Here is a 26,167-nt window from a genome sequence, read left to right on the forward strand (position 1 = left end):
TTACAGGCATGCACCAGTTGTGTCCAGCTTCTGTTGGATTTTAGAATTTCTATAGACAAGTGAGTCTTTTATATATCCATTTTCCCATTTTTCAAATAGAACACCTATAGAAGTTATCCTATGCTTATCCCACATCCCACCATTATGTTGGTGATAGGTAAGAGTAGGGAATATAACTTCTCACTTTAGGTCTTCAGATCAACAGGAACTGTACTCAAGAAGCTGTACTTAAGGAACTAGTCCGGGGACCCTCAGCTCTATGTGGACCTGTTGTTTCTTTTTATTTTGTTGTGGTACTGGGATTGAATCCAGGTCTTCACACACACTAGGCAAGTGCCCTGGATCTATTTTAGATAACAAGATTCTGGACTTCGAACTGATATAATAAAAGGATGAGAATTCTGGGCGCCTCAGAAGAATTAAGTAAATTTGCATATGTGAGAGACACACATCTTTGGGGGCTAGTAGACTATGGTAGGATTCCTTCAGGGTGGATCCCAATGATCCTTATCTCTCTCTCTCTTTTTTTTTTTTTTCAGTGCTAGGGATTTGAACCCAGGGCATTGTGCTTGCAAGGCAAGCACTCTACCAAATGAGCTATATCCCCAACCTTATCCTTATCTCTTAATATCTCTTTTCTTATGTGTTCTCCTGAAGAAGACTGACCTGTGTAATTAAAGGGATTTTGCAGAAATGATGGAGTATGATTTCTGACACGTGGTATTAAAAGCATCATGATTTCCATTTTTCTCTTTTTTAGATTGATCTTTCTGCCATGTCATGAAGACACTCAAATACTGTAGAGATCGGCACATGGAGAGGGACTGGGTCTTCCTGCCAACAGCTAATAACTTACTTACCAAGCAGGTGAGTCATTTTGGAGATGGATTTTCCATCCCCAAACCTTTAGATGACTGCAGCTAAGCCAAAATCACCCAGCTGCCACTGAATTTGGAGTAATTTTATACAGAAGTAGGTAGCTAAAACATTAATATTATCATCATCCCCATTTTATGCATGGACAAAGTAGACATACAGAATTAAAATGTTTGCTAATGTCATTCAACTTAAATAAATGGCAAAAACGGGATTTGAACCCAGCAAGACTGACTCCATACTGCTTCTCTAATGTTAGTTTTCATGCATTTGCACCATGCTGTTTATTCACATGCATTTAGGACCACCTGAAATCTTTCATTCCTCTTTATACAAACAACAGTTAAGTCAGCTATCCTTTTTGTAAGTTGGTGTTTTAACCTAAGCATAGAATTTTAGAGTTTTACCTCTTCTGTCATTGTAGATACTTTAGATCCATTGTTTTAGATGGTCAAAATCTTTAGTCCTTATGTTTTCTTCTAATTTTTTTTTTTTTTTTGCATACTAGGGATTGAACCGAGGGTTGATAAGGGCAACATTCCAATCCCTTTTGTGTGTACATGTGTGGTGGTGGCAGGGGAGTGGGGGAGCAGGAGGGGACACTGGGAATTGAACCCAGAGGTCCTCTCCCACTGAGCTGCATCTCCACCCGTTTTTCATTTTGAGAAAGTCTCACTAAAACTTGCCCAGTTGACCTTGAACTTATAATCCTTCAGCTTCAGCCCCCGCCCTGAGTAGCTAGGATTACAAGCATGTGCCACCACTCCTGGTTTGTTTTCAACCTTTCAATTCCAATTCATGTTCATCTTAAAATCTGATTAACTTTGTATACATTCTACTGTCATGTATAACTAAAAAGAACAAATAAAAAATTTAAAAGAAAAACTCTGATTAACTTACTTTCTGTATCTCCATTCATTCAGATAATTAATTTTTTATATGTTGACTAGGATTCTCCAGAATGATGTCAAGTTTTAGGGGTTGTGTGTGTTTAGGGTCCTGGGAATTGAACCCAGGGGCTTGTGCATGCTAAGCAAGTGCTCTACCACTGAACTATACTCCCAGCCCATTGACATCACTTCTGATGTATTTACTATGAGCATACTTCAGCCTGAGACTGCTAGTTCAGCCCAGATTTTCCTATTGGTTTAAATTCAGATAGTCTGCATTTATGGTACTGCCTAAGTAATACTCCCAAAAAAATTATTTTAGAAAAGTGTGTCTAGTTCTTGGTAAACTGTGGCAATTACTATGGTGATTATCCTTATGGGTTAGGATCTGGTCAGGAAAACAGCCCATGGCAGACGGTTCAGTAGAAGAAATTTAACATAAATATAGTCATAAATATGGTGAAATTGCTAAAAACCCAAAAAGAAGATGGTGAGATAGGCCAGAGGTTAGTAACAGCAGGAAGCTGGAAGAACAGAGAGGAGGCCAGGCTTCTCAGAGAGAGCTAGAACCATAAAAAATGCACAGCTCCTACTGAAAACAAAACTGAAGCAGTGGGACAGGGTACATCCTGGATCCTTCTTTCCCCTTCCCTCCAGCCTTCCACCATGCCTCCTGATAGCTGAACCTAAAGTCACTCTGCAAGGGTGGGAAATTGGGAAATGTAGTTTGCAGGAAGAGGTAGAAGAATGAATCTGAAAGTAGACAGGTGAATAATTGACAGGTTACTTCTTCCCACTTTGCTTATACACAAACCATCTGTTTTATAATCTATTTTAGAAAGTAGCCAGGTGTGAAAATCCTCGCTGTGAATACTCTAGAATCTAGTTATTTTTTTTGGCGGGGTGAGGGGGTACTGAGGATTGAACTCAGGGGCACTTGGCCACTGAGCCACATCCCCAGATCTTTTTTGTATTCTATTTAGAGACAGGGTCTCACTGAGTTGCTTAGTGCCTCACTTATACTGAGGCTGGCGTTGAACTTGTGATCCTCCTGCTTCAACTTCCTGAGCCACTGAGATTACGTGTGCACCACCGTGCCCAGCTTCAAGTCTAGGTTCATGCACATGCTAGAAGTTTGATCTGAGCAAGTTATCTGAACTATGACTCAGTTTCCTCAACTTTAAAACAAGGACAAGAATAACACCTACTTCCTTGAGGTGTGGTGAGCAATTAAATGAGATAATGTATGTGAAGTGTTTTAAACAATACCCTAGTATATGGTGAGTACTATATAAAAGTACAACCAAAAAAAAGATATCATCATTTTAAAAACTAAATATCTGCTGGGCACAATGACACATTTCTGTAATCCCAGTGACTTCAGAGGTTAAGGCAGGTGGATTGCAAGTTTGAGGCCAAACTCAGCAACTTAGCAAGGCCCTAAGCAACTTAAGCAAAACCCTGTCTCTCTCTCTCTCTCTCTCTCTTTTTTTTTTTATTTTAAGAAGGCGGGTTGGGGGAGCTGGGGATGCAGCTCAGTGGTAAAGGGCTCCTGGTTCAATTGTCAGTACAAAAACAAAACAAAACAAAACCTATCTGCCCATTTCCATTTCTTCCACTATTTTAAATAATTCCTTAAAGATTTCCAAGAATGTTTTTACAGACCCATTCCCCAGAGATACTTGTTGGTCTAAATGTGATTTACAAGAACCTAAGCCAGGCACAGTGGCCCACACCTGCAGGCTCAGCAACTAGGAAGGCAGAAGCAGGGATCACAAGTTCAAGGCCAGCTCAGGCTACTTAGCGAGAGACCCTGTCTCAAAATAAAATAATAAGGGCAGGAGATGTAGCTCAGTTAGAGTGTCCCTGAGTTCAATCCCCAGTAACACAAACCTAGACTCTTCATATGGACCTAGACTCTTCAATTTCCTCCTAATATTTTCTTTATTTCTTCTCCCTACCACTCTCCTTCTTTCTCTGGTTCTTGAATTCACTCTCAAATATTAACCCCTCAAGGGCTAGTGATGCAACCCAGTGGTAGAGCACTTGCCTAGCATATGTGAGGTGCTGGGACACATTTCCAACACTGGAAAAAAAAAATTAATCCCTCAAATTTGAGATATGGCCAACTTTTGGTACTGGGGATTTAACCCAGGGACACTTTATAACTGAGTTACATCCCCAGTCCTTTTTTTTTTTTTTTTTTTTCATATATTTTTAAGTATTTTTTTTTTTTAGATGTTGATGGGCCTTTATCTTATTCATTTATTTATATATGGTGTTGAGAATCGAACTCAGTGCCTCACACATGCTAGGCAAGCACTCTACCACTGAACCACAACCCCAGCCCCCAGTCCCAGTCCTTTTATTTTTTATTTTGAGACAGAGTCTTGTTAAGTTGCTGAGGAGGCCTCAAACTTGAGATGCTCCTACATCAGCCTCCAGATGTTGCTGGGATTACAGGTGTGCACCACTACACCTTGCTATATGGCCAATTTTTTAAAAATATTTTGTTTTAGTTGTAGGTGGACACAATACCTTTTTTTTTTTTTTTTTTTTTTTTTTTTTTAATGTGGTTCTCAGGATGGAACTCAGGGCCTCACGCATGCTAGGCGAGCACTCTACCACTGAGCCACAACCCCAGCCCAATATATGGTCAATTTTTTATTTTAAAAAATTAATCCCCAGTGTCCCACAATATCTTGCACTTAGAAGGCATTCACATATTTAGAGAATAAGTTCGTTTTTCTCTGGTGCTATTTCTTCCAAATGATAATGCTTGCTCCCAACAACTTAGGTTCTGATGTTATTTTTTGCAAATTTCAATTTATGTGGCATCCCAGACTATGAGCTCACTTCCCTTCTTTTTGTCCATTCCCCAACATACAGCTCTTCCCATCTCACCACCACCTCTCCTGATTCCTTTCCAAATTCCCTACTCCCCAACGTGTCCACTCCCATGAGTACACCCACAACTATTTGGCATTTTAAATCTAGGTTTCTGACTTCTCTTTCCAACTAGATCATAAGCTCTTTGGAGCTAAAGTGAAGTTCTAGACATCTGCCAGGTACCCAGCACAGGGAGCACAGTCAATACTCCCACCAAAATTCCACAAGCGCTTTTAGGACTTAAAAGTCTGCTATTTGGCAACCTCTTAGCCCTGCTTCTCTTTGCACCCTCCTACCTTCAGGGTCCTTTCAGATCCATCTATCATTAGTCCTTAAGGATATAGTAGGGAGCAAAGATAGTTAAGGCATGGAACCAAGGCCCAAAGGGGAGGAAGGGCCTTTATACAGATAACTCTGTGGCTTCAGGTCGTGCTGAGGTCCATAAGCAACAAATGGCATTAACAGGGAAGGGTTTGATACCATTTGTAGAGGGGAAAGAGTACTAAGGGTCAGAATGTGTCGATCCAGAGCCAGATCACTCAGGTCAAACCTTAACTTTGCCATTTAACAGGCTGAGTATCTCTTATTTGAAACTCATGGGACCAAAGGATTTGGGACTTTTTTTTTTTTTTTTTTAATATTTGCATATACCTAAAGGGAAATCCTGGGGATGGAACCCACATTTAAACATGAAATTCATTCATGTTTCATAAACTATTTATACCCAGAAACTGAGAGTCAGTTTATACAATATTTTTAATAATTTTGAGCATAAACCAAAGTTTCCACTGTATTGTCCTTCTGATGCTCAAAACATTTAGGATTTAGGAAACACTTTGGATTTTGGATTTTCAGATTAGGGATGCTCAACCTGCACTAGATCTTGGGCAAAATACTTAACTTACTGCATTTCCTTATATGTAAAATGGGAGTCACAATAGTATCTACTTCACAGGGTCGTTGACAGGATTAAATGAACAAATACTTGTGATATATTTACTATATATGTAGTTAAGTGCTTACTTAGATCTATGGCTGAAATATGGGAGAGAAGGTCAAAAAAGTGTTAGCAATTAACCCCAGTTAGAATGGCTATTATCAGAAAAAAAAGTACCAACTTTCTGTTTTGTCAATTTTTTCAATTGTTTCTTTTATTTCAATTTCATTGATTTCAGCTCTGATTTTAATTATTTCCTATCTTCTACTGTTTTTAGTGTTGATTTGTTCTTCTCTTTTTAGGGCTTTGAGATGTAATGTTAGGTCATTTATTTTTTGACTTTTTGTTCTTTTAATAAATGAGCTCAATGCAATGAACTTTCCTCTTAGTACTGCATTCATAGTGTCCCAGAGATTTGGAGATGTTGTATCGGTATTCTCATTTACCTCTAAGTATTTTTTCATTTCATCCTTGATTTCTTCTTTACTCTCATCATTCAAAACGGAAATATCGCAATGGACACAACTGAAATACAGAAGATAATTAGAAACTATTTTGAAAATTTATATTCCAATAAAATAGAAAATATTGAAGACATTGACAAGTTTCTAGAGACATATGACCTACCTAAACTGAATCAGAAAGTCACACACGATTTAAACATAACAATTTCAAGTAATGAAATAGAAAACACCATCAAAAGTCTATCAACGAAGAAAAGCCCAGGATCAAACAGATCCTCAGCTGAGTTCTACTAAGACCTTCAAGGAGAATTAACACCAATACTTCTCAAATTATTCCATGAAAAAGAAAAGAAGGAAACCCTTCCAAACTCATTCTATGAGGCTAATATCACCCTGATACCAAAATCAGACAAAGACACATCAAGGAAAGAAAACTTCAGACCAATACCCCTGATGAATATAGATGCAAAAACTCTCTATAAAATTCTGGCAAATCTCACACAAAAACATAAAAAGATAGTGCACCATGATCAAGTGGGGTTCATCCCAGGGATGAAGGGTTGGTTCAACATTCAGAAATCAATAAATGTAATTCATCATATCAATAGACTTAAAAACAAGAATCATATGATCATCTCAATAGATGCAGAAAAAGCATTTGACAAAATACAGCACCTTCATGTTCAAAATACTAGAAAAACTAGGGATAGTAGGGCATACCTCAACAACATAAAAGTCAAATATGCAATACCCAAGGTCAACATAATACTAAATGGAGAAAAAAATTGAAAGCATTCCCTCTAAAAACTGGAACAAGACAAGGATGCCCTCTTTCACCCTTTTATTCAACATTGTCCTTGAAATTCTAGCCAGAGCAATTAGATAGAAGAAAAAAATTAAAGGTATACAAAATAGATAAAGAAGTACTCAAACTATCACTATTTGCAGATGACATGATTCTATATTTAGAAGATTCAAAAAAATCCACCAAAAAACTTCTAGAACTAATAAATGAATTCAGCAAAGTAGCAGGATATAAAATCAATACCCATAAATCAAACACATTCCTATATATCAGTAATGAATCCACTGAAAGAGAAATAAATAAAACTACCTCATTCACAGAAGCCTCAAATAAAATAAAATACTTGAGAATCAATCTAACAAAAGAGGTAAAAGACCTCTACCATGAAAACTACAGAACACTAAAGAAAGAAATTGAAGACAACCTTAGGAGATGGAAAGACCTCCCATGCTACTGCATAAGCAGAATTAATTTTGTCAAAATGGCCATATTACCTAAAGTGTTGTACAGATTCAATGCAATTCCTATTAAAATCCCAATGACATTCTTCAGAGAAATAGAAAAAGCAATCATGAAATTCATTTGGAAAAATAAGAGACCTGCAATAGCCAACGCAAGAAGAGTGAAGTAGGAGGCATCACAATACCAGACCTCGAACTATACTACAGATCTATAGTAATAAAAACAGCATGGTATTGGCACCAAAACAGACATGTAGACCAATGGTACAGAAGACACAGAGACAAACACACATAAATACAGTTATCTCATACTAGACAAAAGCGCCAAAAACATTCACTGGAGAAAAGATAACCTCTTCAGCAAATGGTGCTTGGAAAAATTCAAAGCCACATATAACAAAATGAAATTAAACCTTTATTTCTCACCCTGCACAAAACACAACTTAAAATAGATTAAATTCTTAGGCACTAGAACAGAGACCCTGCAACTACTAGAAGAAAATGTAGGCCTAAATCTTCACCATGTAAGCCTAGGATCTGACTTCCTTAACAAGACCCCTAACGTGCAAAAAGTTAAATCAAGAATCAATAAATGGGATGGATTCAAACTAAAAAACTTCTTCTCAGCAAAAGAAACAATAATGTGAAGAGAGAGCCTACAGATTGGGAGAAAATCTTACCACATGCACCTCAGATAAAGCATTAATTTCCAGGATATTTAAAGAACTCAAAAAACTTAACACCAAAAAACCAAATAACCCAATCAATAAATGGGCTAAGGAACTGAACAGACACTTCACAGAAGAAGATACACAACTGATCAACAAATATACGAAAAAATGTTCAACATCTCTAGCAATTAGAGAATTGAAAATCAAAACTATGCTAAGATTTCATCTCAATCCAATCAGAATGACAATTATCAAGAATACAAGCAAAAATAAATGTTGGCAAGGATGTGGGGGAAAAGGTACATTCATACATTGCTGGTAGGAATGAAAAATGGTGCAACCATTATGGAAAGCAGTGTGGAGATTCCTCAGAAAACTTGGAATGGAACCAATAATATGTAAATAATTTGACCCAGTTATCCCATTCCTCAGTTTATACCCAAAGGACTTAAAATCAGCATACTATGGTGATGTAGTCACATCCATGTTTGCTTATAGAAGTTCAACTCACAATAGCTAAACTATGGAACCAACCTATGTGCCCTTCAACAGATGAATGGATAAAGAAAATATGGTATATATATATATATATATATATATATATATATATATATATATGATGGAATATTACTCAGCCTTAAAGAAGAATGAAATTATATCATTTGCTGGTAAATGGATGGAGTTGAAGAATATCATGCTAAGTGAAATAAGCCAAACCCAAAAAACAAAAGTTGAATGTTTCCTCTGATATGTGGATGCTAATTCACAATAAGGGCAGGGAGTGCTAGGGAAAAATAGTTACTTTATATTAGGTAGAGGGGAGTGAAGGGAGGGGAAGGGGTATGGGAGTAGGAAGGATAATGGAGTAAAACAGACATTGTTACCTAATATACATATATGACTGCATGATTGATGTGATCCTACAATATGTACAATCAGAAAAATAAGAAATCACACTCCATTTATGTGTGATTTTTCAAAATGTATAAATGCATTCTACTCTCATGTATAAATAATTAGAACAAATTTTAAAAATTAAAAAAAAAAAGGAAAACCCCAATCAAAACAACAACAAATGTTGGTGAGGATATGGAGGAAAAATAAAAAACCCTATACACAGCTGGTGGGAAGGTCAGTTAGTACGGCAACTATGAAAAACAGCACGGAAGTTCCTCCAGAAACTAAAAATAGAACTACCATTTGGTCGGGCTGTACACCTCCTGGGTAAATATCTGAAGGAAGTGAAGTCAGCATACAAAAGAGATACATGCATACCCAAGCTTTATAGTGGCACTTTTCACCATAGCTAAGAATAGAATCAGCCTATGAATCAACAGATGAATAGATAAAGAAAATATGGTACACACACATTTGTGTTTGCAATTAGTTGTTATTGTTTATTAATATTATCTATCCCTGTCGTAGGAAATCTGTAACCCCAAGCCCACATAAACAAGAAATATGTCCCGTGACTGCTAAATAATAGTTGCCATCAGATATGGAGCACTATCTGTAGTCTGGCAGTGTGCTTAGTACTTAACTTGCATTCTTCCTAAATGTTCACAACAACCTCAAGAGGGAGTTATACTGTTATAAACCTCATTTTATAATAGAGACACACAGAGAGGTTAAGTAATTTTCTTAAGATCGCATAGGCAAGTGGTGAAAGCATATTCATGTATTTACCTATCATTTATTGAGTTCTTACCGTGTGCAAGGGAGACTCTCTGTGCGTACAAAGGTAAACAGTCTAGGCCCCAGCCTACGGGAAGTGTCAGTTTCCAGAGAAGGGGCGGGGTGGGGGCGGGAATGATGCATAAACAAATACCATAACAAATGGTAACAATACCGTGTGGTAATTGCTACAATAAAGGCTCACTACCAAAAGTGCTACTGGATCTCAGACACTGGGACAAGAAAAAGTACTGAGAACTTAAGGGTTCAAAGGAAAGATATTATGTCTATGGAATAAGCAGATGTTCTTTGACGATCGTGTTACAAACGCGTCCTGTAACAAAAATAAATTACACTCAAAGATCTAGCCAAAGGAGGGTTAAAGTGGAAGCTGAAGCTGTTCGGTCAAGGGCCGGTCTGGCAAGTCCCAGGCAGGGCCCGAAAGGGGTTAAGGCAAGCAGGTGGGCGGGGCCCGCGCGTTGATTGGCAGGGGTGGGACAAGGCTCGCCACCCGCCCCTCCCTCCGCCCCGGCTGCTCGGACTCCTGGGCAGCCTGGGGTACCGCCTGGGCGAGGGCCAGGGAGCCGGGCTCAGCCGCCTCTACCCCTCCCCGGCTTCCCAGCCGCGTTCCACGGGCTGGACGTGCTGGGGAAGTTGAACCGCGCCCGGACCAGGACTGGGGTCTGACAGTCGCCAAAGTTTGGCTTGAAGAGGAAGTGGCCTCAAGACCCGGCAGGTGGCGGCCAGGCCTGGACAGGGGCATTCGCGGCCTGCGGGTCGGCCGTAGGCGAGGGCGCACCCCAGCACCCGCGGAGCCGAGTCCTGGGCTTCGATCGTTGGCCCCGAGAGAGGACGCCCGGCGACGGCCGGAGAAAACAACTGCGAAGTTGGCGAGAGGCACCGCCCCTACTCCTGGGCGGCCGGCGCCTCCCCGCCCCCAGCCCTGGCATCCGGAGCACAGGTCCAGCCTGGGCCATGGAGCCCCCGCCGGGCGGCGGCACCGGGGAGCCGGGACGCCCGCAGCGCCGCCACCTCTTCACTGGGTAGACTACAGAAGCTCCGGGGCTCTTCCTGCACTTCGGGACGACCCAGGATGCTGCCTGCTGTCCTCTTCCCCCTCCTCCTTGGTAAGAACCGAGATGAGCTAAACGCGCGACACCCCGCCCGAACTGGGACTGGGCTCTAACACCCTCCTATGCGACCCCTCACCCCGACCTTCCTGCCGGTACCACCAGCCCTCACCGCACCCAGCACTGCCTACCTCAGCCTCTGGGAAATCCCCATACCCTGCGTTCAGCCCTCGTCCTCTCTCTGACTTCCCCAGATCACCCTATCAACCCTACAGGCATTGCTGGCCCACCTGCCTTTGAGGTCACACACCGGAGCCTGCCCCGAGCTCCACTACCCCTTTTCATGAACCCCGGAAGCCCTGAAGTCCCAGATGGGCTTCGTTTCCTCCTTGAGTTGTTCAGATGAAGAAAACTTCGAGCGACTCACAGTCCTGCCCTTTCTCTCTTCCCTGCAGGAGGCGCTCTGGCGCATCCAGATCTGAACATTTTCCCAAATCCTGGTGAGTAGATGGAGCCCCTGGGGCTCTGCGGGCTTGGAGATGAGGGGGCACCCAAGAGAAGGACTCTTTTCCCTGAATTCCATGGGACCTATTGTAGTTTTACAGTGGAGTTCATCCATCTTTTATTTTACATATGGGAAAACCGATGCCCAAAGTGGGCCCTCACCTGGCAGTTGTTATGTACCTTTTCATTTTTTTCTATGGAATGTCCCTGCTTGCTCTAACTAGAATATAGTCTTCCTCATTATAGAGACATATTTCCTACTCCTTCTGACCCACTGACTTGTGCAAAACAGAGTTCAACATTGCAGTGTTAATATTTAAACCAGGAGGAGTGTGGAGAGGGAGAGAGGAGCCAGTGGACTATTACCAGGTGCAGTGGGCTCTGCTCCATCCTGAAGAGCCCAGTCCCTTGGAGCTCATAAGCCTGGGTAAAGATGGGATGTTAAGGGGCTCAATATCAGTGTCCCTACCTTTCTCCCTCCAGCTTGTGAGAACCCTCCTGCACTGCTTTTGGAAGTGCAAGGCACCTTAGAGAGGCCCCTGGGCCAGGACAGCCGCAACTCCCCTGCCAACTGCACCTGGCTCATCCTGGGTAGCAAGGAGCAGACGGTAACAGTCAGGTGAGAAGCAAGGCAAGACCCCATTCCTCTCTCCTGCCCCTTCCCACTCCACTGTGGGAAAAAATCTTCAGAGATCACTTCTTTGTAAACTTACTTCCTTGCCAACAGAAGAGTAGAATTTGATTTGATTTATTCTGCCCTAAAACCTTGACTGGTTCCAGGCCCAACATAGTAAGAGTGGACTGCAGTGGACATCTAGCTTAGGTCCTGAACATCTCCTAAGGACCATGGTTACTCTATAAATGATCCTGAACTCAGACAGGACTATTCTGAGAAGTCCTTCAATCCATTACACATCCTTGTCTGGAATTAAAAAACTACTCCCTAGCTTATGTGATGGCACATGCCCATAATCTCACCAGCTCAGGAGGCTGAGGCAGGAGGATCACAACTTTAAGGCCAGCTTGGGCAATATTAGCAAAATCCTGTCTCAAAAAATAAAAATGGCTTGGGATGTAGCTCAGTGGTACAGCACCCCTGGGTTCAATCCCTAGTACTGTAAAACAACAGCAGACTACTCCTTAATCAACTTAGAACCTTCTTTAGCTTCCTCAGATCTGTTTTCTTTTCTTTTTTTAGTGCTGGGGATTGAACTCAGGACCTGACACATGCTGGGCAAGCACTCTTCCACTGAGCTACAATCCAGCACTACCCCATATCTGTTAAACATTCCATCTCCCTAGGAATCTCTGACCTTGGGGCCCATATTAAGTATTTGTCTCACATGGTTCACTTGCTATGAATTTACACAGAAAAGGATGGACAAAGGGAGAGGGCAATCTGGGGAGAGGCTATTTTGGCAGAGGGATCAGCAAGCAATGAGAATCTCAGGTCTCACCTCCTAGTACTGGGGTGTTGGTGAGTTCTGGTTAATTGAACTGTGTAGTAATTGTTATTACTGGCACAATACTTGGGTGACAGTGCTGCCACAACTCAAAAGCAATAAACCTGTTTTTCAATTAATTTCTGATCACAGGTTACTTTTTACCAAAGGGCTCTAGGATATATCTCATAGTATCCTGAGGTCACTGGCCTCTGTTAGGATTATGCCCATTGATGACATTTACTGCAAAAGAATTTGACTGAGCTTTCATTTGAATCATGGATGAGCCGGTGTTTGTGCTTCTTGGGCTAGAAGGGCCTAGTGGCACTGGGCAAGGAGGAAGCTAGCAGCAATCAAGAACATTTTATGTACTTGCTCTCCTGTAGGTTCCAGAAGCTGCACCTGGCCTGTGGCTCAGAGCGCTTAATCTTGAGCTCCCCTCTCCAACCACTGATCTCCCTGTGTGAGGCACCTTCCAGCCCTCTTCAGCTGCCAGGGGGCAATGTCACCATCACTTACAGCTATGCCGGGGCCAGAGCACCCATGGGCCAGGGGTTCCTGCTCTCCTATAGCCAAGGTAGGCGGGACAGAGAATTATGAAGGGCATTAGAGTGGGCAGTGTAAGCCCCAGGAGAGAGGGGAAGATCCTGAGGGCTCTGGTGTTATAGTCCCTCTCTATGATGTCTCTACAGATTGGCTGATGTGCCTGCAGGAAGAATTCCAGTGCCTGAACCACCGCTGTGTACCTGCTGCCCAGCGCTGTAATGGAGTTGATGCCTGTGGTGATGGCTCTGATGAGGCAGGCTGCAGCTCGGACCCATTCCCTAGCCTGACCCCAGTCCCCACCCCCACCCTGCCCTGCAATCTCACCTTAGAGGACTTCTATGGGGTCTTCTCCTCCCCTGGCTATTCACACCTGGCCTCAGTCTCTCACCCCCAGTCCTGCCTGTGGTTGCTGGACCCCCATGATGGCCGGCGGCTAGCAGTGCGCTTCACAGCCCTGGACTTGGGCTATGGAGATGCAGTGCACGTGTATGATGGCGCTGGGCCCCCGGAGACCCCTCGGCTGCTACGCAGTCTCACTCACTTCAGCAATGGCAAGGCTGTCACTGTGGAGACACTGTCTGGTCAGGCTGTTGTGGCCTACCACACAGTTGCTTGGAGCAACGGCCGGGGCTTCAATGCTACCTACCATGTGCGGGGCTACTGCTTGCCTTGGGATCGGCCATGCGGCCTGGGGTCAGGCCTGGGGGCTGGTGAAAACCTAGGTGAGCGCTGCTATAGTGAGGCCCAGCGCTGCGATGGCTCGTGGGACTGTGCCGATGGTACAGATGAGGAGGACTGTCCTAGCTGCCCACCTGGACATTTCCCCTGCGGGGCTGCTGGCACTCCAGGTGCCACAGCCTGCTACCTACCTGCCGACCGCTGCAACTACCAGACATTCTGTGCTGATGGGGCAGACGAGAGACGCTGCCGGCACTGCCAGCCTGGCAACTTCCGATGCCGGGACGAGAAGTGTGTTTATGAGACATGGGTATGCGACGGGCAGCCGGACTGTGCCGATGGCAGCGATGAGTGGGACTGCTCCTATGCCCTGCCCCGCAAGGTCATCACAGCTGCAGTCATTGGCAGTCTAGTGTGCGGCCTGCTGCTGGTCATCGCCCTGGGCTGCACCTGCAGGCTCTATGCCATTCGCACCCAGGAGTACAGGTCAGTGGGAATGGAACTGGCAGTAGAAGAGTGAGCACTCTTTTACAGATGAAGAGACAGGACCTGTGCAGCTACAGGAGAACACCAGGGTGCCCACCTTGGGGAGAGGTTCCTGTGACCAGCTTATTGCTTAACTCTTTTGAAGGACAGGTCTAGATTATTTACAAAAGAAGTCTCAAGGAAAGAGGGGACATCAGATGACTGTGAGGAAAGCTAGCATACCTCCAGCTGTCCTGACCTGTGGGTGGAGGGAAGAGGCCTCTCCAAGCTGGGGCAAGCCACCCTGGCTGTGAGCCATCAGTGACTGACTAGCCCTCCTTCCTTCCAGCATCTTTGCCCCCCTCTCCCGAATGGAGGCTGAGATTGTGCAACAACAGGCACCCCCCTCCTATGGGCAGCTCATTGCCCAGGGTGCCATCCCACCTGTAGAAGACTTCCCTACAGAGAACCCTAATGATGTAAGTCATTATCCCTAACTCTAGCACCTCCCTTTGTTCCAACCCTGCTGTGGTTCCACTATTGCACCCTCCTGCATTCAGCCATCTGGCCCTCTGACTCTAATATCTGCCTCTTCTCTTTGCAGAACTCAGTGCTGGGCAATCTGCGTTCTCTGCTACAGATTTTGCGCCAGGATATGACTCCAGGAGGTGCCTCAGGTGGTCGCCGCCGCCAGCGGGGCCGCTCAGTGCGTCGTCTTGTTCGCCGCCTCCGCCGCTGGGGCCTACTTCCCCGAACCAACCCCTCAGCTCGGGCCCCTGAGACCAGGTCCCAGGTCACACCTCCTGCTGCTTCTCTTGAGGCCCTGGATGGCAGCGCAGGTGTAGCCCGTGAAGGTGGGGCAGTGGGTGGGCAGGATGGGGAGCAGGCCCCCCCACTGCCTGTCAAGTCCCCCCTCCCATCTACCAGCACATCTCCAGCCCTCCCTTCTGTCCCCGAGGCCCAGGGGCCACTGCCCTCAGTCCCCCTGGAGCCATCAGTATTGTCTGGAGTGGTGCATGCCCTGCGAGGCCGCCTCCTGCCCAGCCTGTGGCCCCAAGGACCAACCTGGACTCCACCTGGACCCCACTCAGCAGTCCTGGCCCCAGAGGATGAGGATGATGTGTTATTGATGCCACTAGTTGAACCAGGGGTCTGGGTGGTGGAGGCAGAGGATGAACCACTGCTTGCCTGAGGGGACCTGACTCTCCTGGGGGTCTAGTCACAGTGGCACACGCTTTAGAGGGTGACTTAGCTTCTCCACTGACCACTGTAGCTACTGGAAAGTTAGGTGTCCCTCAGGTAGGGAGAGGGCTCACTGAGAACTTCCTCTACACAGCCAGAGACCGCAATCCCTTTCCCCCAACCCTTTCCCCATCCTGCACTATACAATTGAGTGTTTTTAAAAAGCAGAGTTCTTAAAGGATCATAGACCTGGACACTCCATCCTTGCCAAACCCCCACCCCAAAGTAGCCTTGAACACAAGAGTGCCAACTGACTGACTGGAGACCCTCCAGCCCCAAAGGGAGGACTTGGGCAGAGCCTGAGGTTTTGCCAGTCTCCATCCCTGTAGGGCCTGGCTCACAAAAAGAATGCAACAAATGTTTTTGTCCCATGGCTAGGTCATTGCCTAGGAAATCAAGGTAAAAAATAAAGGAATCATAAATTTTAATGTTTTGTAAATTAGCTGTGAGCCTGAGCCTGGCCTCTCTCCCCATCTTGGCTTTTGCTCCCTCATGTTCTTCCCCGCTGTGAAGGCATTTGCTTAGTCCTTTGCATGCTGCCCTCTTCCTGTCCATCTTTCTCCCACCTCACCCTTGATTTTTATGCCCCTCAGAAGGTAAGAAAATTCAAGAAACCCTAAGGACCAACCCTCTTCACCTCTGCTTACTGCCAGGGGCCAGCCCTACAGTGACATAGGGTTGAGCACCAAATTTCTTTATTCACTCCAGATCAGAAATCAGGGAGCCAGCTGGGCCCTGCAGCTCAAAAGATTCCCATTTGTGAAGTACTTTCAGAGCATGGATGTCACAAGGAGCAGACTGTCCCTGATGGAACACAGGAGCTGTGACTCCTGTCCTCCACCTTCCACCCCCACCAGGCACTAACAGTCTGTCCTACCCTAGACAGATGAGCTCTCAGCCCAGCTCCCTCAAAACAAGGAATGAAGCTGGGCACCATACTTCACACCTATAATCCCAATGCCTTGCTGAGGCAGGAGAATCCTAAATTCAAGGTCAGCCTCAGCAACTTAGTGAGGCAGGCCCTTAGCAATTTAGCAAGATCCTGGCTCAAAAATGAAAGATGTGGCTCTGTTGTAAAGTGCCCTGCATGAAATCCCTGGTACCAAAAAGCAGGGAATGATAAGTCAGAGGGAAAAATCACAACTATTCAGACTGTGGAAGTGCTGGCATCACCGGGGCTGAATCCAAAAGGTCTTCTTGGAAGAAGGCCCAGGATGGATTCTGCCAACAACAGTTGGGAGAGAACTGTGAATTCTAGGCAGGATGGACAAAAAAAATAATAATAATAATAACATGCGGGTGCACGCATGCACACACACACACACACACACACACACACACACACAAACAAACCCATCATAGCTAGACCCTGGATTTCCTGAGAAAAGATAGCAGAGCACAAGCAGTGGTCAGATCCAAAGAGCTGGGGCAGGTGATAGGGGAGGGATGACCCTCTGAGAATTGGAGGCCTGTCTCTGGTAAAAAGATGACAAGCTGTCTCAGAGTTTAAAAAGAAAATCTTTGGACATAGGATATAGAAGGAGCTTGTGGGAGTTGATACCTCAGGAGCAAACCTAGATGGTTGGTCCCCAGGAAAATGGCCCCCTTAGGCTCTCACTTCCCTTCCCATCCAGGTTAGCCTATCCCTCTGGTGGAAGGGCCCTGTTGATTATACCCTGTCAACATCCTCACAGTCAGGAGTAATTACACTATTTCCCTCCAAGAAAGAGCAAGAGCCTGAGGAAATTGCATAGGGGGTGGGTACCCATGTACAGTTCTGGGACCCTGGTATCTTGGCCCAGGGAAGACCTGAGCTCCTTCCACTTCACTCCCTCTCCAGGGAAGAGTGGAAGGACCTCCAGTGAACCTGGCTCCTGCTTACAAGTCTCCCTTTGGGCCCTCCTTCCAAGTGCAGACAAAATGGACCCACCTAATGGGTGAAAAATGCAGCAGGAATGGTGATTTCCCCTTCCCCACTTCTTCATCTGGTCTTTTCTCTTCCTCCTGAGCCACCTCAAAAATCTGCAAAGTGATATCTTCATCTTTTGACTTGTTCCAGACCTTTTCTCTTTTAAGGGTATTAGCAATTTTAAAGTGGACAAAGATTTAAGGTAAAAGCGCCCCTTGTGGTGGTAGAATGCTTCAGAATATTGGAGGGAGGACTTTGTTTATGGAAGTTTTTTTAGGCACTAGGTGTGCCTTACTGGATGAGGGACAGGTTGTTCCAAGTAAAACCCAGGCTGCTCCTTTGACCCAAAGCTGGACTGAGGAAGGCAAAAGTTGAAGTAGAGAATTGTTGCTGTACTCTGCAGTCCCTGAATCACTCTTATCTGGAACAAAAAGGAATCTAACCACCCAAGAGAGTTTTCCAGATTCATAAAGGTCACTAATCTTACAATTTAAAACAAAACCCAACTCAATTTGGAAGAAAATCTTCCTAAAAAATCCCATTCTTCTTGTAATATAAAATTTTCTGAATAGCTGAGAATCATCCATGAAATCCAATGACTTCTCTGCAGCAGTGTCTTTGGAAGCTGTAACTGTGGGTGGGGGTACATTTCGACTTTATGTTAAATGACCTTAGAGCATGACCTTAGACTTTTTTTTTTTTTTGTGGCAGTCCTGGAGGTTGAACCCAGGGGTGCCCTACCGCTGAGCTATATCCCCAATCATTTTTCTTTTCAGACAGGTCTTATTAAGTTGCCAAGGTGATCCTCTGCCTCAGCCTTCTGGAATTACAGGTGTGCACTACTATGCCTGCCTTTTAGTCTCCTTTTTAATGCTTCTGGATGCTTTAAAAGTTTTTTCCTGAGGTTGCCTCATGCTACCAGGCTATTAGGGGGCACTTGCTGCTCTAAATGTGATTCTAATCTATTTCTTTTGGGGGGATACTGAGAACTGAACCCAGGAGCACTTTACCACTGAGTCATATCCCAGCCCTTTTTATTTTTTTATTTTGAGGCAGGGTCTCACCAAGTTGCTTAGGGCCTTGCTAAATTGCTGAGGCTGGCCTTGGACTTGTGATCCTCCTGCCTCAGCCTCCTGAGTCACTGGGATTACAAGCATGTGCCTGTAATATAGGTTTCTATATTAGAACCTGGCAGTTCTAATCTACTTCAGGAACACACATGGACACATTTAAAAGTGTGAATAAAATAAGGACAAGCAGGCTCTGGTTGAGGGCTGAAGAGTGTAATTAGTGAAGTGCATGAACATATTAGAAACTGAGGAGTGTTCCCTGCTTCCTCTAGATCCTGCCCTCCAGACAAGTGAAGTGTCACTGCACATCATTCCTAAGATTATTTGCATCTTCCATTGGAAAAGTACACTGAGGATGGTAAAATGGATTGTTCCCAATAATTGAAGACAATTGGAATTTTTAAGCCAAGAAAAGCAGGATAGCACAGAAATTGGAAAAAAAAAAAAAACAGTTTTCAGCCTTGGAAAGATTTGGGTGGAATCCCGGTCACCCCTGCATGATTACTCTGGGGACAGGCCACCCAACTACCATTCTGAGTCTTCAGATCAGAAAAAGAAAGGGAGATAATGCAGAGCTATTCCTGGCACAGGACCTGGCAAAAAGAGGGTAAAGTTGGGGAGATGAAATTGAAGATGTGTTTGGGTTCTTGAGAGTGTCCAGAAGAAAGAGGACAAGAGTGGAAATCTGAAGGAAAAGGAAACCGGGTAGAAAAGGGATAGTAAGGAGCTGCCTATGTAGGCTTCCCTTGAGGTAGAAAGCATCCATCCTGGATCAGCTTTCTCTCTGTCTTTTCTCCTGCTCTGATTAACACTGGCTGGGTGGGCCTGATTGAAAGGGAGACAAGGTGAAGGAAGGAGCCTCTACAACGGTTTGCACCTACCTGAACCTAATAGCAAAGTGAAACTGCCCAAACAAAGCAGATTTTCTTACAGAGCTGCCATCTACCTAGGGGCCACACTGGGAAACGGGTACTTTTGTGACTCTCAACCCAGAAGAGACAGGGTGGAGGAGAAGATGGTGGTGGGGTGGCTGGGTCACTGCCCCTACATCTCTTTTGGCCTATTTTTCTTTGTCTTTCAGGTCAGCTTATAGTCTTTCTGCCTCTCATCCCTCTTTTCAACCACTGAGCACCCATTCTGGGCTATGTGCTGGGATACGGGGTGGGAAACAGACACAAATGATATGCAGTTCATTCTGACACCTGGAGAAAAGGACCTTTCCTCCCCTGGGTCCCTGTCTCCTGCCACTCTCAGTTCCTTTGCCCTCGGGCCCTGCCCCCACCCCACCTCTCCAAACCTCCGTCTCATCCATCTCATCCACCCCTCTGACTTTGTTCTGTCACGCCTTAAACCGGCTCGTGGTGAGTATGCTCCCAGAGGGAAGTGACACAAAGAAAAGGGAGGGGGGCAGAAGGAGGGAATCCCGCTGACATCACTACTAATTAGCATATGTGACCTCATCAGGGGGCGGGACAATTTCCCCAGGTGTCTAGGGGGAGGACATGTGGGGGGGGTGGTATTTAAAGGGAAAAGCTGACAGTGCTGCTGAGGGAGCGGGTGCTGCAAGCTGCTGGGCTGCACTTGCACGCACACACACGAATGTACATGGACCCTGACACCGTCATGGACACGGACACAGAAAACACAGCACTTTGTCCCTCCGGCAGCTGCCAGGCCTCCCCACCAGAGACACCTACACCAGGTGAGGGCTAACGTGAGCAGGTGCCGGGTGAAACCACGGGGTGGGAGCTGAAGCTTTGGCGGTCAGAACTAGAGATTCAATCAGGAAGAGGGGAAAGGCAAGTCAGGAAGTAAAGAAGACCCTTGCTCATATAAGGAATGGGGCTGGGCTAGGGTGGAGGGGGATAAGAGCTGCCCAAATGCCCCCTCCCCCATCACTCCCAGGGATTTGCTTGAGAAATCCATATGTGGCCCCCAGGTCAGCCTCATTCGCAATAGTCTGGGACAGACAGGAGGGAAGGGTGAAAGGGAAGGGGGCAGCCCACAAGACTGGGAATCACTGGGCAGGGGGCTACCCTGTGGACCTGTTGTAAAGGTTTCTTCTGGCTCTTAAAGGCCCTGGCTGCAAGCCAAGTATTGATCCTGGGCTATTTCCAGCCTCTCTCCATCCCCCTTTGTTGTGTCTGTTGTTCCTCCTCCAGTTACCCTGACCCATGCATTGTCACCCTCCCTCTCACACGCGCGCACACGCACACAGATACACACACACTCTCTCTCCACCTCTACCTCTTCATGAACGCAATATTCTCTCCCACTCACAGGGACAAGCAGGGATGCAGGATTCTCGCACACAGCCATGCACCGGGGGATGCTCACCTACAGGGCAGGGGAAGAAGCAGCACGCGCGCGTACACACCCACACACACATCCACAGAGACCACACGGGAAGAAGTCTCACACACACATCCATGACCCAAACACACAGCATCTCACACAGCCCTGGGAACAGACTCCCCACAAAGTTTTTGACTCTACTCCCCAGAATCTTCAGCAGCTTCAGCTTCTCATCCCTTCTGCCCCTCCTCAGTGCAGGAAGAAATAGGATTACCAGTAGGAAGCAGGGCCTCTTGATGGAAGGAAAGACAGCCTCCTCCAGCCCCCTGGGCCAAAGACCAAGTTTGGGAGTGTGCCTGTGTCAGTTTAAAATGTGAGTGGGTGTGTGAGCCTGCACACAGGTACCTCCCCTGTATGGGTCAATTTTGAGCAGGTATGGATAGGACTACAATGGGGAAGTCATCATGTCACACTTGAAGGCTCACCAGTCCAAGCTTCTGGAGGACTTTAGTGTAAAAGGTTGAGCCAAAGATTCTGTTGTTTCTGGGTCATGGTCATCAAGTGGGTGTGGCTGGGCCTCCAAAGCTGTAACAGCTTGCATTAGCTCTCTGCAGATGGCTGGACATATCCCACTCATGGCTTCCTTTTCTTTGTCCCTCCAGAAACAGATGCCACACTACTGAAGAAGCCAGAGAAACTGTTGGCAGGGTTGGATCAGAGTGGGCTACCCCCTGTCCCTGGGGTCCCCAGACGAAGAGGCAGTATGCCTGTTCCCTATAAGCACCAGCTGCATAGGGCCCAGGCTGTAGATGAACTTGACTGGCCACCTCAGGCCTCATCTTCTGGCTCCTCTGACTCCTTGGGCTCAGCAGAGGCAGTCCCTGCCCAAAAGGATGGCATCTTCAAGGTCATGCTGGTAGGGGAGAGTGGTGTAGGCAAAAGCACCCTTGCAGGCACTTTTGGTGGTCTCCAGGGAGACAGTGCTCATGAGCTGGAGAATGCAGGTATTTGGGGGAGCACTGCGGTGGTGGAGGGGACTTTGGGGCCCTATTGAGGGATGAAAGTGCTCATGGCGTAAGCAGCCCCTGGTGAATGAAACCTAAGAGAAGCTTCTCCTGTGCTTTCTGTGGTGGACTCCCTGGCAGGGTTTCCCTGGTACTGGAATCTGAGGTGTTCCTGGTTGCCTGTTCTCACAAGTGCTGGGGAACCTCCTAATGGGCTTTATTCTATTTCCCAACAGAGGACACCTATGAGAGACGCATCATGGTGGATAAGGAGGAAGTAACTTTAGTTGTTTATGACATCTGGGAACAGGTGAGGACTAAGATGTTGCTGCACACAGGTGATGAAGTTGGAAGAAAACTAGGGAAGGGCAGTCTGGCTGAAGGCTGGTGGGACTGCAGACCCCGGTGTAATTTGTACTATCTCAGAGAACAAAGGCAAGCCCACATCAATGTGCATACCAGGGTCCCTAACTGTAAGAGCCACTACTTTTCCAGAATCTCCTTACTCTGGGGAAAGTCAGGTGATGGCACATGCCTGTAATCCCAGGGGCTCAGGAGGCTGAGACAGGAGGATCCTGAGTTCAAAGCCAGCCTCAGCAATTTAGCAAGGCCTTAAGCAATGTAACAAGACCGTCTCTAAATAAATATACAAAAGGTCTAGGATGTGGCTCAGTGGTTAAGTGCCTCTAGGTTCAATCCCTAGTACCAAAAAAAAAAAAAAAAAAAAAAAAAGAAGACATGAAAGTTAGGATCTGATTTTGACAAACTGAAGTTTCAAGTCAGGCTAGACAACCATAAGTTGATCCCATCCATAAATTCTCCAGCCTAAAAGAGTGTGATGTGACAGGACAAGTGCTTGGGGTTCTGGAGTATCAGGGAAGGGAAAAAAAAAGGGGGGGGTTCCTAATGTTTGAACATAAGGTTGCTATGTAGAAATGAGAGGCCAAATTCCACACTCTTAAATAGCATCCGTTTCTGAATCAAGAGCTTAAGCACAAGAAAGTAGAATGGCCACCATGGTCTAGGATCCTCCAGTTTTCCCCACGTGGGAATCACATTACTAACTTCTCTCTCTCCTCCACACACTCTGGGAATGACGATTGTCATTAACTAGCTCTGCTGTCCTAAGCAGGTGGCTTCTCACAGTAGGATTCCTCATCTTTGAGATGTAGGTGCTAGATTGGGTCTCCTATGTCTTCAGCCCTAATATTACACTACTGTCTGCCATCTGCAGGGAGATGCTGGGGGGTGGCTGCGGGACCACTGCCTTCAGACGGGGGACGCCTTTCTCATCGTCTTCTCGGTCACCGATCGACGAAGTTTCTCCAAAGTTCCAGAGACCTTACTTCGGCTCCGTGCTGGAAGGCCCCATCACGACCTACCTGTCATTCTCGTTGGAAACAAGAGTGACCTGGCCCGCTCCCGGGAGGTATCACTGGAGGGTGTGTATTCTGAACCGATTTCATACTTGCCATTTCAAGGGAACGCTCTTCTTTCTGTGTCACCTCTTATCCCTGAGGCCTTTTAAAACCCTCACGGTCCCACGAAATCACCAGCAGTTAGCTGCATTTAAGGACAGAGCCCCAATACCCTATGAATCCCTTCTGCTCTTCGCTCGCCCTAGCCGCTTCTCCAAGGCCCCTCCCCCGCACCTCCACGGTCCCACCCTAGTTCTCCGAGTTGTGTTGCGATTCGGTAGTCCCAAACCCTTTCCACTGCAAACTCCGGACCTGCGCAGGCCCCCACCCTCGCTCTGGGCCCAGTGCGGCCCTACGGGTGCCTAAACGCGATTCCTTCCCGCAGAGGGGCGCCACCTGGCCGGGACGCTGAGCTGCAAGCACATCGAGACGTCAGCCGCGCTTCACCATAATACGCGGGAGCTCTTCGAGGGCGCCGTGCGCCAGATCCGGCTGCGGAGGGGCCGCGGTCGCACCGGAGGCCAGCGGCACGAGTCGGGCAGCCCCGAGGGCCCAGCACCGCCTGCGCGCCGCGAAAGCCTCACCAAGAAGGCCAAGCGCTTCCTCGCTAACCTAGTGCCGCGCAACGCTAAATTCTTCAAGCAGCGGTCCAGGTCATGTCATGACCTCTCTGTGCTCTGAGCCACTGTCGCCATGGCCACTGCAGTCGCCATGGCCACGACGCCGTCCGCTCGCCCCCTTGCCCCGCCCTCGTCCGGCTTCCTTTGTGGACGCCGTCTAGGAAACCAAAAATTCCCAGGATGCCCTGGTGTGACCACGGGGGAGGGGCCGGTGGGCGTCACCTCCACCCCAACCACCACGCGTTCCCCGGCAGTTCGGCGCCCCTGGACCTGGAAGGCGCGGACACGGACCGCGGGCTGGTGGCTGGCGGACGTGCGCGCAGCGGCCGTGGGCGGGGCGGGTTTTGGCGGGTTAGGAAGGAAAACAGTCCTGCAAGGTTTTTTTTTTTGTTTTTTTTTTTTAATTAAGTCGCGCTTGGTCACCTCTCCTGTAGAGATTCTAGACACAGAACTGGAAAAGTGCTCTGTGGACTCCTGGACGGAGTTGACTTCCTTCGTACGCTGAACATGCCTCACCTTTAAGAGTCTTAAAGAGTCTTCTAGAGACTTCCGAAAAAATGTTCAGGCTTTTATCTGCCGCACTGGTGCACATTGCCCTTAAGAAGTTCTTAAAGGCAAGGGCCTGGGAGTGTTATTCTTGATATTCGATTCGGTGATTTACCGTTATCACTGCGACGCTTCACCTTTAAGATTATTAAAGATAAAGTGTGGACAGATTTTCTTCTGCCTTTACATGCCAGAATGGAGAGCCCAGTAGTGGCAATCCTTTTGGCCAGCCCAGCCCAGGAGGCACTAGCAAAGGGCCACCCTGTCGCTTTTCAATAAAGAAATTTTGTATTGAATTTGTTCACTTCGCTTTCTGTTCTTGGAGTCTCCAGAGAAGGGATGAATGTGGATGGAAACTGCTATTAAAGACAAAATCCACAGGGCACAGGGCATTGGCAGCGCACACTGGTAATCTTAGCGATCTAGGAGGCTGAGACAGGAGGATCACAAGTTCGAGGGGTCCCTGTGCAATTTAGCAAGGCCCTAAGCAACTTGGGAGACCCTGTTTCAAAGTAAAGAATAAATAGAGCTGGGAATGTAGCGCAGTACTCAAGAGAAGCAAGGGAGGCTCTGGAAATAACTTGGGCCATTTCAAGGGGAAAGAGCCCTTACAGCTAATCGGGTCCACTCTATTTGCAGATGAGAGAACAGACCTGGAGAGAAACAGTACCTGCTAGAAGTAATTTAGCAACTTAAAGACACAGTGACCAAGTCTCCAGACTCTGGGTCCCCATCCCTTTATCCCACCCTACCCTGTAGAAAGCGGGCCTAAGGCTACTGAGCTTTTACCTGGTTCAAGGTGAGGTCCACATTCCGGAGCAATACCCATCAGCTGGGGCATGGTGGGGTCTTCTAGAAACTCCTGGCAGAGCCCCACATCCCCAGCTGTCACCTGCATAGCCCGTGTGAGTACTGAAGCTGTCATTGCCTCCTCTGGGGACACCCACGCCTGCTGCTGCCTGAACCATGAGTTTGAACAAAAGGAGCAGAGGCAGCAGCAGCTCTCCTCACCCCAAGAGTATAATAAATACAGCAACCTGAGTACCTAAGAGCCTGGCCTCCACCCCAAGTGCAGCTTCCTGGAACTTGGCAGAAAGGAATGAGATAAATTCTGGGTCCTTGAAGCTGAGGAGCCAAGGAGGACCAGTGCAAGATGGGTGGCTATGAGATGATAATATGAATAATGGCACTGTCCTTAGAGATAAATTAACTTTATCTGTTAATTCTTTGAAGACCATATAAGTCTACTACCTATTTTTATAATGGAAGAAACAGAGTCTTAAGAAACTTGCCTGAGAGCACCCAGTAAGCAAAAGAGCTGGGATTCCACTGTCTGCTTAATACTTAATGGTGATTTTATCCAGCTTTGCATGAAACTCCTCTTCCAATAAGAATGCCGGGAAGAGGTAGAAGTATCACAGAAGAGATGCAGGGACACAATGGGTAAGACCATGTGCAGTGGCTGTGATAAAAGGGTGAGAGAAATGACATAGCTGAGTGTGGTAAGCAAGCTGTAAATCCCGGGGACCATGAAAAGAGGCAGTTCAAATTTTAAAACAGAGGAAAACACATGGGGCCTATAAGGGACCAGATGGTTGTACAGTTGGGTTGAAACCTCAGGGACAAGAAGAGGAGGGGTATAAAAGATGAATATGAAAAGGGTTTTAAGTCTCACAACAAAGGACCTTAAA

At 46.4% G+C, this 26,167-nt stretch overlaps 2 protein-coding genes across 4 annotated transcripts; both read left to right on the plus strand.

Moving 5' to 3' along the window:
- Nucleotides 1-10,183: 10,183 nt before the first annotated feature.
- On the plus strand, nucleotides 10,184-16,042 carry Lrp10 (LDL receptor related protein 10). Of its 2 annotated transcripts, XM_047540673.1 has the most exons (7): nucleotides 10,184-10,794; nucleotides 11,193-11,237; nucleotides 11,725-11,860; nucleotides 13,070-13,260; nucleotides 13,376-14,393; nucleotides 14,722-14,851; nucleotides 14,977-16,042. In XM_047540673.1, exons 1-7 carry the CDS (start codon nucleotides 10,761-10,763, stop codon nucleotides 15,562-15,564), a joined length of 2,142 nt encoding a protein of 713 aa, XP_047396629.1. In that variant the 5' UTR covers nucleotides 10,184-10,760; the 3' UTR covers nucleotides 15,565-16,042. The 2 variants fall into 2 exon arrangements, with proteins under 2 accessions (XP_047396629.1, XP_047396630.1); XM_047540674.1 differs by lacking the exon at nucleotides 11,725-11,860.
- A 4,064-nt stretch (nucleotides 16,043-20,106) lies between these two features.
- Rem2 (RRAD and GEM like GTPase 2) lies at nucleotides 20,107-24,759 on the plus strand. Of its 2 annotated transcripts, XM_047540676.1 has the most exons (6): nucleotides 20,180-20,295; nucleotides 21,142-21,261; nucleotides 21,551-21,892; nucleotides 22,129-22,202; nucleotides 23,127-23,334; nucleotides 23,696-24,759. In XM_047540676.1, the coding sequence occupies exons 3-6, from the start codon at nucleotides 21,652-21,654 to the stop codon at nucleotides 23,989-23,991; spliced, it is 819 nt and encodes a 272-aa protein (XP_047396632.1). In that variant the 5' UTR covers nucleotides 20,180-20,295; nucleotides 21,142-21,261; nucleotides 21,551-21,651; the 3' UTR covers nucleotides 23,992-24,759. The 2 variants fall into 2 exon arrangements, with proteins under 2 accessions (XP_047396631.1, XP_047396632.1); XM_047540675.1 differs by lacking the exon at nucleotides 21,142-21,261 and having other exon boundaries at nucleotides 20,107-20,295.
- Nucleotides 24,760-26,167: the final 1,408 nt, after the last annotated feature.

The sequence above is a fragment of the Sciurus carolinensis genome, chromosome 2, assembly GCF_902686445.1.
Source record: "Sciurus carolinensis chromosome 2, mSciCar1.2, whole genome shotgun sequence".
NCBI lineage: Eukaryota > Metazoa > Chordata > Mammalia > Rodentia > Sciuridae > Sciurus > Sciurus carolinensis.

Excerpts from the sequence above, each read along its gene's own strand:
- Lrp10 (XM_047540673.1), top strand. The coding sequence starts at position 10,761 with ATGCTGCCTGCTGTCCTCTTCCCCCTCCTCCTTG. Across the intron at positions 10,795-11,192 it reads CCTCTTCCCCCTCCTCCTTG|GAGGCGCTCTGGCGCATCCA; the intron begins GTAAGAACCGAG and ends TCTTCCCTGCAG. Across the intron at positions 14,394-14,721 it reads ATTCGCACCCAGGAGTACAG|CATCTTTGCCCCCCTCTCCC; the intron begins GTCAGTGGGAAT and ends CCTTCCTTCCAG.
- Rem2 (XM_047540675.1), top strand. The coding sequence starts at position 20,193 with ATGTACATGGACCCTGACACCGTCATGGACACGGACACAGAAAACACA. Across the intron at positions 20,296-21,550 it reads ACCAGAGACACCTACACCAG|AAACAGATGCCACACTACTG; the intron begins GTGAGGGCTAAC and ends TTGTCCCTCCAG. Across the intron at positions 23,335-23,695 it reads CCGGGAGGTATCACTGGAGG|AGGGGCGCCACCTGGCCGGG; the intron begins GTGTGTATTCTG and ends TCCTTCCCGCAG.